The sequence below is a fragment of the Podarcis melisellensis genome (genome assembly GCF_964234715.1).
Source record: "Podarcis melisellensis genome assembly, chromosome: 6".
NCBI classification, from domain to species: Eukaryota; Metazoa; Chordata; class Lepidosauria; order Squamata; family Lacertidae; genus Podarcis; species Podarcis melisellensis.
This window is the reverse complement of record NC_138538.1, coordinates 26,761,486-26,775,097: the sequence shown is the minus strand read 5'-3', so window position 1 is coordinate 26,775,097 and position 13,612 is coordinate 26,761,486. Positions and strand designations below refer to the sequence as shown.

The 13,612-nt window shown below is 46.2% G+C and overlaps 1 protein-coding gene across 5 annotated transcripts in view; it reads left to right on the top strand.

The window, feature by feature from the left end:
• The window catches only part of L3MBTL1 (L3MBTL histone methyl-lysine binding protein 1), a 43,610-nt gene that overhangs the window by 4,372 nt on the left and 25,626 nt on the right, over positions 1-13,612 (top strand). For all 5 annotated transcript variants that reach the window (XM_081916781.1, XM_081916778.1, XM_081916777.1 and 2 more), the window contains 2 exons: positions 10,079-10,242; positions 12,873-13,096. In XM_081916781.1, the coding sequence (XP_081772907.1) occupies positions 10,079-10,242; positions 12,873-13,096 (388 nt within the window). The remainder of the gene's footprint in view (positions 1-10,078; positions 10,243-12,872; positions 13,097-13,612) is intronic.

Genomic DNA, 13,612 nt, shown 5'->3' with positions numbered 1-13,612 from the left:
GTTCTCATCCTGAAACAAAGTTCTTAACCCGAGGTACTATTTCTGGGTTAGCGGAGTCTGTAACCTGAAGCGTATGTAACCCGAGGTACCACTGTAGTTCATTTTCCAGTAATGTATTGTCTTGTGTGTTTATGCTGTTTGGGAGCAAGAGTGGGTGAAGGAAGGAAAAAAGAAGCCTTTGCCCTTTAAGAGGCCTGCGACCCATCAAAATGAACAAAACTGACCAGCTTGTAATGAGGCCTCTGAGATGTCCATGTGCTCACCCCCTGGCTTTTGCAGGAGAAAGTGGGGGATGGGAGTGGGAAGCACCAAACATAAACCATTCAGTTTATTGTGCTATTGACAAACCAGCCTATGTACATGATGTGTTGTTGTTGTTGTGAGGGCTGCCTTTGTTCTGATGGGTCACAAGTTGTATGGGGTGGTGGAGATTGGAAAATAGCATGGCGTCCAGTGGTGGGTTAATAGTGTTTTTCCATCACATGCTTGTATCATAGATAACAGGCTGAGTCGTGACAACTTCGTAAATATATTTCATCATTTCAGTAAGATCAACAATGCTTTTAAAAACTGCAATGTATGTACCATCTTACAATAGCCCTTCAAAAGCCCCCTTAAAAACCCATGCCTTGATCTGGTGCTTAAATATCAAAAGGGAGGGCACTGGCCATATTTCAAGGGGCTGGCAGTTCCAAAGCTTCTTTAGGGGGATGGGATGCCATGCAAAGAAGGCTTGACCGTGCACCATCACCAGATTTATCACTCCTTAATGGTAGGGTGCTCAGGAGTCCCTACCTGTTAGAGCTTAATTGCTGAGCAGGATTATATAGTGAGTGGCATTTAGGTCCCAAGTCATTCAGGGCTTTATAAGTTATCTGTATACGGACTGCAAACAGTAGTATCCTTTGCGGGAACCAGTGGTAGCTGTTCAGTGGCTGGAGAGGGTAGGAGTAAGAAGGTAACTGTCGTGGCAATTTATTACAAGAATTTCAACAAAGCCACAGTTTGGTGCTTGGTATCATTCCCAAGAGTTGTCTGAAACAGGCACGCGATGCCACTGTGCTGCAGTTCTGGTTTTGTAAAGTGACTAGATGAGAGACCATTAGGAAATTCTTTGTACAGAGCTGATGTCAGCAGCTGACTTTGTTGACAGTTGTCAGGGCCCCAGCCCCTCAGCAGGACCCCCTGCTCCCTGCATCTGCCCCTCATCCATTCATTCATTCATTCCTACATTCTTAAATTACTCCTTGCCTTGCACTCCAAGAAGCCCCTGGCTGCTAGGGCCAGCTAGCCTCCATTTTAATTTCCAGCAATGTCCCGATGTTCCTTTTAGGTATTGTGGGAAATTAAAGTGGTGGTTAGGCCCAAGTGCCCATACTGGTTGGAGTGTTGCTGTCCCCCTGAACCCGCCAGAGGTATGTGAGGGACCCACAAGAGTGAAGTTGTCCAGGAACCCCTCAAACCTAGAGCTGCCCCTGCCTGCGTATATTGGGATACCGGGAGAGGAGTGGGATAATCAAGATGAGAAAGTGTTTGAGCATGTGCAGAGTAGCATACCTGTGCCTTACTACTGATCAGCAAGAGCAACACATTTGGAATTATTACGAGGGCTTTCATGATCAGAAGAGAACTGAAGAACCTCTTGTTTTGGAAGGATGGATATGGATAGAAGACATCAGGTTTTGGTATTGGGAGAAAGGATATATGCAGGCCATTGGAAACAATAGATATGAAAAAGGAGAGAAGTGTCGTTTCAGATTATATCTCTGAAAGGAAAAAAGCAAAAAGCAGGCACACACACTCTTTTGCAAATAAGAATAGGCAGTTTGAGACCTCCATCTTTCATCGGAAGTGTTGCAGCCTTGACAGTGAGTTCTGTTAATTCCATTTCAGATAATGTGAATACTCACTTTTTCAGCAACCAAGTAGTCTGGGTCTCCTGAGGTCTCCTTATTACCGGCCACTGTAGTTATATTTGAGCAGTGCTTTGAAGGATTGCTAAATTCCACATGACAGCAGATTGCTTTACTGTGAACGCATTGTGTGGTGCATGTACAACCTGAATCGGAGTGTGTGGATTTTTCTAAAACCCTTAAAAAATAACACCATTGCAGGCTTCCACAGCTGAGCTCAGCCTCCTACGAAAGCTGTTTCCAATCATCCAATGCTGAGAAACTGAGTGTGTAACATGCAAATGTGTTTGTGGACTGGGATTGTGTCTGCAAGAGCCACCCACAATTTATACTTGTGCCATGGGAAAGAACACTTCAGACATACAGTGGCACACATGTAGGGTCTTTTCATTAGATTTGAATGGATTTAAATTGGAGGCAGGAGCTGCCATCACCACCACCCATCTCCCTTGCTCCACACATCACTTCTTCCATCTGTTGAAAATATTTATGGAAGACAAGGCTCTCAATGCCGCTAGCCAGCATGGTTCTGTTTTGCCTCCCTGTTGGAGGCTGTATGCCTCTGTATTGCTGGGAATCACAGCTGGGGAGAATGCTGTTGCATTCAGGTCCTGCATCTGGCTTCCCATAGGGGCATGTCTGCTTGTCACTATGAGAACAGGATGCTTCGTAGACTGGATGGGTCACTGCCTTGACTCAGCAGGGCTTTCTTAGGATCTTAAAAGGGCTAGACAAATGTGTGGGATCTCAGGAAGCTGAAAGCAAAACAACTGGGTAGTTCAGATGCAAAAGTCCAGAGGGGAGGGGAATGCAGGAAATGATTTTTTCTTCTCCCTAGGGTTTTAGCTCTTTCCAACCCCATTGAATGAATGCCCCCCCCTTTCATTTGTTAGTTCGTATATCAGCTGAAAAACTGCTGTGCTTCCTCTGAAGCTGCTCACCAGCACTTAGCACACAGGCAGGAGACTTAGCAGGTCACCACTCACAGACCTCCTTGCTACAATTTCAACACAAATTAGAGTAAATCATTATGCACATTTTATGCAAACCTGCAGCTTCTTTTGCCTTTTTTTCGGGTGGGTGCGTGCAGAATTGCTGCATTGTGTGTGCACATTTGTGTATAATGTCCAAGCATTTGTGTAGGCTCCATGGACAGTGTATGTTCCATGCTTGGCGGACACGGCAGTTTGCGCCATGGTAATGAAGTGTTTTGTGTTCTGTGCCCCATAGCAGAATGGCGACGCTCATAATGCCTAGCTCAGTACGTGTGGAGTGTAAGGCAGTGTTTCCCAACCTTTTTTGGGCAAAGGCACACTTGTTTCATGAAAAAAATCTCGAGGCACACCACCATTACAGCCCCGTGACGTCAGTGCGCAGCGTCACGCCGGGAGGGACATGAATTGCTAGCAAATTACATAATCACCTCCTTGAGGGCTGACTCATCTTCTCCGAAGGCAGAACCCCATTAATTAACAGCACAGACTCACACCATAGCCAAGACGAGGGGGGAAAACCTCAGTCATGCACAGTCATGCACATGTGGGGGCTAAATGAGGATGAAGACCGGGCAGAGAGCAGGGTTCAAATCACCCCACCTGGCCAGGACAATCCCTGGGTGCTCCCTTGGGCCACTCGCCTGACCCACCTCGCAGGGCTGTTGTTGCGAGGATAACACGGGGAGAACCACGCACGCCCCCGGGAGCTCCTTGGAGGAGAAAGCGGGCGATGAATGCAATGCACGAAATATATGAGAGGTGACCAGGTTTTGCAGGTGAGGGGCCCCCGCCAGCCTCCGCTTCCAACACCCGGCGCAACGACGCCGAAGTTTCCCCCCGGGCTCGGCTCGGGGAGCACCGGTGCTCCCCCCGCGGCTCCCCTTCGCCCTCCCGGCTCTCTCTGCCGCCCACTGGGCACCCCCCTCACCTGCCAAGTCTGGAGCGCCGGTGGAAGTTGCATGCATGCATGCAGGGCGCCGCGTTGCCATTGCATTGCACTGCACTCCATGCAACGCCTGCACGCATGCATTGCCTTGCACGCCCGCCAAGGGGTCTCCCCGCGGTCCGATGCGTCCCCTCCGGCGCGGATGCAGCATTGCAAAAATAAAAACCCCCCGACGCAGCCCTACCTGGGGGGCAGCCTCCGCCTCCGCCGCTCCGCCTCCGCGGGGATCCCCGGGCTCCATCCTGCCGCCCGATCTCCGGAGGGCGCAGGCAGGCTGTGCGGGGTCTGCGCGGAAGAGCCCCTGCCCGCCCGGCTGCCGCCGCTGCGCTCATTCCATGGCCGGGAGAAGAGCGCTTCAAATAAAACGCCCGGCCCGCCAGGCCACGCTGGGAAACGTAGTTCGCGCACCCCGCGCGGGCGCGGAGCCCAAGGGCGAGGGGACTACGGATCCCGGCAGCCCCCACGCCGGGGACAGAGGAGGAGAGGCCGGGTGCAGGGATGGAGGGACAGGTGGGCGAGTGAGTGAGTGAGTGGCAGCCGCCAAGCCTTGGCCGAGAGCCAGGAAGGGCCTCCTCGGAGGAGGAGGAGGAGGAGGAGGGAGGCGCAGAGCGGGAGGGAGGGAGGGAACCCCAGGGGTCATCTAGTGACGGCGCCCCAATCGAAAATTTGACTTTTAAAAAAAAAATCTTTCAATTTTTAAATTTTTCCCGCGGCACACCAGGCAACATCTCGCGGCACACTAGTGTGCCACGGAACAGTGGTTGGGAAACACTGGTGTAAGGCAACTTTTCTTTCTTTGTACCTTGTGTTACAATCGGTGTTTTTTTTTCCTGGGGCTACTGAAAGGTACACAGTCCCGGCACCTTTTTTCTAGAAGAAAAGCACTGATTACAACAAATGATTTGCCAGAGGAGGGATGGCGTTCAGCTCTGTTTTTTGAAGAAGAAAAAGCAGAAGCAGGAGACAGGCTTATTTCCTGTCAGAAGCAAAACTAAATAATCTAGATCTGAGAGTTCTGCAATTTGGGATATGTATAGAGCATCTTTAGAACCAAAGGTGCAACATTTCCTCCTCTCAGCCACTGAAACCACAGAGATCTGAGCCTCTGGCGAAGAGAAACAATTGGACATGGAGCAAAACTGACAGCCTGGTCCTCACTAGAAAGTGAGCCCTGGTGATTCTGTTCGAATTTATTTCTCAGCTAGCATGTTTGAGGTTGCAGCCTGAGCTGTGTGCAGATTAGGCCAACTCTAGGAAGAAGACAAAGGTAGCAAGACCTCAAAGCCGCACTGAAAGTCAATTATTTGGCCCAATACATTTCAAGTCAGCAGCCACTCTGTGGAACAGCCTGTAAGGGAGATGCCTTTGTTGTACTGTTTTTGATGCCTGACAAACATGTTTTTTGTTTGTTTAGGGAAGCCTGCTCAGATTTTAAATTTTGTGATGTGCGTTGGTTTTTAAAGCTGTTGATTTTATCTATAGTTTGATAATGCTATTATGTTGACTGTTTTAAAAGTGTGCTTTTTTACCATTTTTGAATGAACATTCCATACTATGTTATGTAAACCAATTCGATTATATATAAATATTGCTAAATATATGTAAATAAATAAGTCAGTAATATGACACCCCCCCCCCCCGTTTCATGGCATCTAGTTTAACACAACTTCTTTAGTTTCTCCTCTGTGCCCAGTGTAGAAACGCAGTGGACAGCTGCAAGAGGGATGGAGCGCTCTGTTCCACTTCCCAGTAGGCTGGTAAACCATTTTTCAGGCTAGTAACGCTTGTGGCTTATTTACAAGGCTGATATAAGTCTTAAAACCGGCAGACACCAGCCTTCCCAGCATAACAGTGCTCTGCCACACCTCACACACATTTTGCTCCCCCCCCCAAAAAAGTTCTTTACACTCATTCCCCCTTCCATCACTATGCATCTCGCCTGATGAATAAGTAAAAGAAAACACAAACGTGTTTATTCTTAGAGTAGCTAACATATCCTCCAAGTAGCAAGCTACCAAATCTATTACACAGGGATTGGAATATAATGCTACAATTACTAACTTGGTGCTTGCACAATTTTAGCAACAATTGAACTATCAGATAGGTTTGTTTTTTTAAAAAAGTATTGTCTTCTGTAACTGGGGCAACTGAATAACTTTTTCGTTCTCTTCTGAAAGGCTACAGTGATTGCCTGTGTGCTTCTTTTATATCTGGTGTCTTGAGAACGGCACCACAAAATAGAATGGTGCTGTGCAATAGCAGGGACAAACAATAAGGGATAGGCTAGCCCATCATTGTCCTGCAATGCATTTGACTGGCTGCTGGAGGCCCAAGAATGCTGGTATATATGGGACCTTGCTCGGCTTCATCAAGATAGTTCTCACTGTATTATTAGGAGCTAATTTCCAGAAGGGTAGCCATGTTGGTCCATTGTAGCAAAACCAACAAAGAGTCATCTTGTGGCACCTCAGAGATGAGCAGATGTATTGTAGATCACAGTTCTCTTTATCTGGCACGCGAAGTGTAATCCAGAATCGGCAAACACATATAACATGTGGTGAAGGAGAAGGAGCTCTGATCTCTGCATCCTCTCCATAGGGAAAGAAATACTGAATTGATTTCTTTCAGCCTTGGAAGACATAAAGGTACAGCAGAAAGGGCTTGGTGGGGATGTGACAGACCTAACTCCTTGTTAAATTGAACTTAGTCTCTCCCCCCCCCCCCCCGTAGCCTCCCATTGTGACTGTCTGAATAAATAATATTTGGGGCTAGCCAAACCTGTGGCTGTTGGAGGTGTCTCTCAGGCCTTTCTGACAAATGCTGGTATGTGGATTTCAAAGCATTTTGATGCAGGAACAGGGTTTGAAGACTGACGCTCTGCGTGATGCTGACAGATGGGTTTTAAACGTAGCACAAGCTTGTTTATATGAAAACAGCTGCTTTTATTAGGCTAGCTGCAAAGAAATTTGTGGAGAGATTTCAGGAGTTGTGAGTTTTGTTTTGTTTTACCAGAAGCAATTGGTTTGAGACCTTGAGACGAAACGTCTGTTTCCCAGGAGTACCACGCCCTCTGAGTAGGCGCTGGGTCATTCCTGTTCAGTGGAATTCCTGCCAGCATCTATAAAGGGGTGTCATTAAAATCTGATACAGTGAGAGCTGTCAGTTTGCAAACTCAGTTCAGAAGAGAGGCATGGCAGGTAGAGACAATGGTACTGAGTCAAAAGTACTTCCTATAACAGCAGCCATTAGCTGCAGACAAATTTTTTATCACAAGAACCAGGTTCACCCTAGCTCAGGCAGACCCGAAGAGTTCTCTTCTGATCTCCTGTACTCCCATAAGATTAGAATTATGGAGTTGTTGTTGTTTAGTCGTTTAGTCGTGTCCGACTCTTTGTGACCCCATGGACCAGAGCACGCCAGGCACTCCTGTCTTCCACTGCCTCCCGCAGTTTGTTCAGACTCATGGAGTACCAGACATTAAATTAAAAAACAAACAAATGAAACATTATGTGCAGGCTTATAATGCCAACATTTACTTGCTGGAGGAACATGGTGGGCTATGTCCAAATTTTCTCAATTTGGACACAGCCCACCATTCATGTGGAAAGGAAAACCTCATACTCAATTTCAAGTATCAGTGACATGTGAGCAAAGATGCAGACAAATTAACTCTTTAAAATGTTTCATAAGATAAGTTATAACCAGGCCAGACTGCCCTATGCTACTTTGATCCAGTATCCCTGACAACATCCCTCTCACCCCAGTTTCTGGTATTCTTTTCTGTTCTGCTCGGATGTTCATCAGAACATACTGATAACACATGTGCACTCTTAACTCCACAGAGTTGATAACCATCTATTTGTATTCTTCTGTTGCCCTCCAGTGGCCGAAAGAACACTGAGGATCAGCTGTGCTTTTGACTCCAAGCTTCCAAAGGGATTTTGAGGTTTTCCAGAGCAATGATTCATATAGCATTGCTTCCCCTTTTTTTGCAGGGGATCCAGAGCTCCATGCTACATTTTTCTTGCAAAGATTCCTCAGCTTTCCACATTCATACCAGTGTTGCATGAAATATGATTGCATGAACAAGCGCTTTATTGGACACTGCTATGATGCAAGCATTGATGAGTGACACAACCCTCTCCATACCAATGTCATGCCATTTGTGACTTTAAAAAAGTTATAATTATGGCAGTACTCCCTTGTGCTACTGAAGCCTGGGAGAGTTCGTGTTTGAGTATTTTCCTCTTTCATTATGTTTTATATAAACATGTTTATTCCACATCTGAATACTTTCAAGGCAGCTCACAACTTAGGTTTAGAATCAACCATTACCAAATAAAACAGCAGTTTTTCAGCAGCCATAAACTCCTCAAGATCAATTACTAAATAATAAAATTCATCTAACCCTCCCCCCGAAAACACAGTCACTTTTACCTGCTGCCGAAATGTTAGCGTCAGGTGAGGTGGTAAGGAGAAGAAACTCCACAGGTGTGGTGCCATCATGTGTTCTTGTCTCTGATGTCCACTCACCTCAGAAGTAAAGGTGCCCTGAGTTGGGTCTCCAGGAAGGTGCTCGATAACCAGACTGGTTCGTATTGGGAGACGGTGGTCCTTCAAATATGTGCATTCCTATACATGTCTACTCAGGTGTAAGTTCCACTGATTTCAGTAAGAGATCTGAGGGTGTATAACAGGAATGGGTGGTGCTATGAGTTAAACCACAGAGCCTAGGACTTGCTGATCAGAAGGTCAGCGGTCCGAATCCCCGTGATGGGGTGAGCTCCCATTGCTCGGTCCCTGCTCCTGCCAACCTAGCAGTTCAAAAGCACATCAAAGTGCAAGTAGATAAATAGGTACCGCTCCAGCGGGAAGGTAAAAGGCATTTCCGTGTGCTGCTCTGGTTCACCAGAAGTGGTTTAGTCTTGCTGGCCACATGACCTGGAAGCTGTATGCCGGCTCCCTTGGCCAATAAAGCGAGATGAGCACTGCAACCCCAGAGTCGACCACGACTGGACCTAATGGTCAGGGGTCGCTTTACCTTTACCTTACAGGAATGGAGAACATTTTAGCCCCCAGGGGCCGCATAGAGAAGTGGGTGACTGATGGAGCTGCAGTCCTGTTTACCACAGGATTGGGAGACTGCAATCCTATGTACTGTGTTCAGCCATCAAGGGCTTTCATTGAAGCCTGTGCAGGTACCCAAACTGCACACACCCACACCTGCAAAATTTCCCCTCACTGCTGAATGTTGCTGCCCTCCCTGCACTGGGCCAGTGTGATTTATAAGGGAAGGACAGTGTATGGGGGATGAACGTCCATTGAGGACTAAAAAGCTGTTCATCCCTGTACCTCAGCTCCCTTACTCCCTGTGTAGGATTGCATAGTTGAGGTGCAATCCTGTACACACTTACCTGAGAGAGCGAGCGCTGTTGAACATGGTGTCATTTGTCTTGGGGAAAACATGCAAGGGCTCATGGCATTAGGCCTCGAAGATAAAAAATTAACACTTTCATGCCTAGAAATGAACTGGCAGCAAATTAAGCTCTGTTAGCACTGATAGAAAAGTTCATTTCTGGCTGTACCAGGAAGCAGGCAGCTGAAGTTTCCAAACAGTCTTTAAAGGCAGTGCTATACAAAATGCATTCCAGTAATGTAATCTGTATGTTATCAGAAGATGGAAGGGTTCTTCCAGGAAGTTTGCAGCTGGTGCACCGGACAAGATGACTGAAGGCACTTTCTGCAACCGAGGTCATTGTTTTGTGTATCCATTCATTGAGCCAGATCTAATAGCATCTCCAAGTTGTGGACCTGATCCTTTAGGAAAGTACAGCCCCATCCAGAAACAGGACAAGTATCTGTTTCATGGTCATAGTTATCCTTGGCGCAGGAGTTTATTTATTTATAAAAGTATTTACATGTTGCTATATTGTTAAAAACAACAAATCAGTTTACAAGAATAAAACCATAAAAAGGTTAAAAACAGACATCAATGAACCATTATGGATAGTTAATTTGATCATCCAATGTTCCATCCATGTGTGCAAAAACAAATGAGAGATGTGCATGCAAAATCTTGCATGAGAGGGGACTCTGCTGTCTATATCTGTCCCTCTAAAGAAAAATAATGGTGATACATCTGAATTTAGTCTCTGTTGCCTGTGATTCACATACACTTCCTCCCAAATGCTAAATGGGATCTCTTCTTCCTCGTTGTGTTCCAGTTCTGTTCTGTGTGGCTTAGGCAAGGTGATGGATGGACGAGCAGAGATGGAAGTGATAAGAAGCACAAAAGGCAACGCGACAGGGGAAGTCAGTGTCCATTTGGTTGCCAATGAGAATACTGTGCAAAATGCCCACCTACCAGCAACCGCCTTCATCATACCAGGTAGGTACTTGGAACCTGAAGCATCTTGCTGTATTTTCAGAGTCTCCCGCTGCCATGGCTTCCATTCTTTCTGGTCCAAAAGGCAACAACTTATGTTTATGGCCCAAAAGGCAAAGCTAATACCCACCCGCTCTGTCCATTGGGTTCTGTGTGTTTGGTCGTTCAGTTTGCAGTTGAACGTATTTTCAGGGTACATTATTCAAAGCTGGCCTGTGTGCAGTGTGGGGAACGAGGACCCACCCCCACCCACAGACCCCTGCCAAGTACTCAGGCATACCTCTGAAGCTTGTGAGCAAAGTAGAGGGTCCAGCTAACACATCCCATCTACTGTGGTACCTTGGTTCTCAAACCCTTGGTTCTCAAACGCCTAAAACCCAGAAGTAAGTGTTCCAGTTTTCGAACATTTTTTGGAAGCTGAACGTCTGATGCAGCTGTCTGCTATTGTTTCCAGGGGCTCTGCACCAATCAGAAGCTGCACCTTGGTTTCCGAACATTTCGGAAGTCAAATGGACTTCCAGAACGAATTCAGTTTGGCACTTTTGTTTTTGCTATTTGCTTTGCGTTTTTGTTTTTGAGGCTTTTTCGCTTAATTTGTTTTTGTGACTGTGTGGAACCAAGTACAGCTACTGATTGATTGCTTGATTGTGTGACTGCGCATATGGATAAAAGCTCCCCATCCAAACAATGACTATCATCAGTGCAGGTAAGAAAAAATAATAATTTTAATTTTTATGATCTACAATACTGTCTTATTTTCTAGTACAGTACATTGATTATTGCTTTCATTTTATGGATCAGTGGTCTCTATAGATAGTAAAATTCATGTTAATTTGCTGTTTTAGGGGTTGTTTTTAAAAGTCTGGAACAGATTAATTCATTTTGCATTATTTTCTATGGGAAAGCTCACCTTGGTTTTGGGACACTTTGGTTTCGGAACGGACTTCCGGAACGGATTAAGTTTGAGAACCAAGGTACCACTGTACGCATGGATTTCCATTTGCGCAACATGATTTCCCCCTCTCTCTCCTCCAGCCGTGCACACCCTGCACCATCAAATCTCTGGAGGGTTGGGGGAACCCCCAGAACAAATAGAGGGTGGGAGTGGGGGAAGCCTTATTATGCAAGCAGAAATCCTTGTGCTGACGAGTAGCATTACTCTGTGTTGCTGTGGATACAGCCCATTCATTTAAAACTCGGATCAGGTATGAGAGCAGATAAAGTTGTAGAAACACCTAATGGCGTAGATAAGTGCTGTAAGAAAAGCAACAAGAACCAAGATGTAATGATCTAACTTGCAGTAGACATGTGCCTTTAGGACTTGGATTTGCTCTGCATCTATTGATCACGGCGTTCTTGGGGTAGGAAAGGAAGAAGCAACTTTCCCTTCATGCATCCAGACTGTAACATGTTGAGACTAGTTACAGATAGATAGCCGTGTTGGTCTGCCATAGTCAAAACAAAAAAAATTCTTTCCAGTAGCACCTTAAAGACCAACTAAGTTAGTTCTTGGTATGAGCTTTCGTGTGCATGCACACTTCTTCAGATACACTGAAACAGAAGTCACCAGACCCTTCTATATAGTGAGAAGGTGGGGAGGGGTATTACTCAGAAGGGTGGTGGGAGTGGGTGATTGGCAGATAGCTGTGATGAGCCTGTTAACGACTCTTAACGACTGCAATAGGTCTTACAGGAAAAAGCAAGGGGTGAGAAGGTGAAATGAGCCATTTTTCACCTTCTCACCCCTTGCTTTTTCCTGTAAGACCTATTGCAGTCGTTAAGAGTCGTTAACAGGCTCATCACAGCTATCTGCCAATCACCCACTCCCACCACCCTTCTGAGTAATACCCCTCCCCACCTTCTCACTATATAGAAGGGTCTGGTGACTTCTGTTTCAGTGTATCTGAAGAAGTGTGCATGCACACGAAAGCTCATACCAAGAACTAACTTAGTTGGTCTTTAAGGTGCTACTGGAAAGAATTTTTTTATGTTGAGACTAAGGAGAGCAATATAAGCTTGTGGGCTTAACTATCAAGTTTGTCTTTGTTTTGCTGGGAACCTAAAGCTGTTCTCAACAAATAATGGTAACGTGGGACTATGCAAAGTGGGTGGGAAGCCTTGGCAAGCTTCATAGACTCATAGGGTGGTACGGTTGAAAGGGACCCCAAGGACAATCTAATCCAACCTCTTGCAATGCAGGAATCTTTTGCCCAACGTGGTGCTCAAACCCATGCCCCTGAGATCAAGAGTCTCATTCTCTACCAACTGAGCTATCCCTCTGGAAGTCATTAATCTTACATCACCTACACGTATAGCAGGGATGAGAACTCTGCAGCCCCCAGATGTTGCTGCTGGACTACAACTCCCTTCATCCCTGACCCAGCTTACTGGAGTTGGACTCCAGCAACATCTGGAGGGCCACAGGTCCCCCACCCACCTCTGCCTTATAGTAAAGGATTTGGGCATATCCTTCCTACCCATGTTCTCTTCCAGCCCTCTACTCTGCCCAGACTGTAATGCTGTGTCCCTCCTTTGTGTTGAAATCTTCTGACTGTCTGCTGTGGGAGATGTTTTGCACGTGCATGCGCCAGAAGATGGTGGTGACGCACTGCTTTCCTTCCCTTCTTCACAAGCAAACACAACCACTGTAAACCTTCCAACAAGCACCTTAGAAATCCAGCGATTCCCTCGGGAACCCCAGAAAAGCGTGGGGTCCGAGAGGCAAAGAGAGGGCCTGGGAAGTGAACCGATCACAGCGACAGTCATCCCCCAGATCAGCGGAGTTCAGACCTGCAACACCATCCGGGTTCTGGAATGGAAGGATGGAGTGGCCACTCTCCCCGGAAGCAACCTGAGGGTAAGTGGAAGAAAGTCTCTTTGCTGTTCCTAAATCCCCTTCTCCTCAGCTTTCTAAGGGAGCATTGGGTTTATTTATCGCTTCGTTTCAAATTCGTAAATCGTTTTAGAAGCAAACGTTGCTCAAACAGTGTACAGTAAAATAAAGGAAAAAATAAGAAAAGACACTACAAACTCTTTAAAAACAATAAAAGTATTGTACAATTTATTATTCCATAAAATCATTGGGTCACACTTCCAGGAATGCCTTCTTGAACAAAAATATATTTAACAGATGCTGAAATAGTAAGGCACTGGGTGCTTGTCTAATTTTAGTTGGTAACTGATTCCAGAGGGATGGAGCTGCAACACTAAAAGCAGTAATGGTAGCCCCAGAGGCTTCTTAACATTACACAAAGGGTTATACATAGTGGAAGGCTAGGTCCTTGCATTCTGAGCTTTTGGGGTTTTTTTGCGGGAATGTGGCACTTTAAACTTCCCCTTTGGAATCTTCAGCGACAGCACAAAACTGACTGCT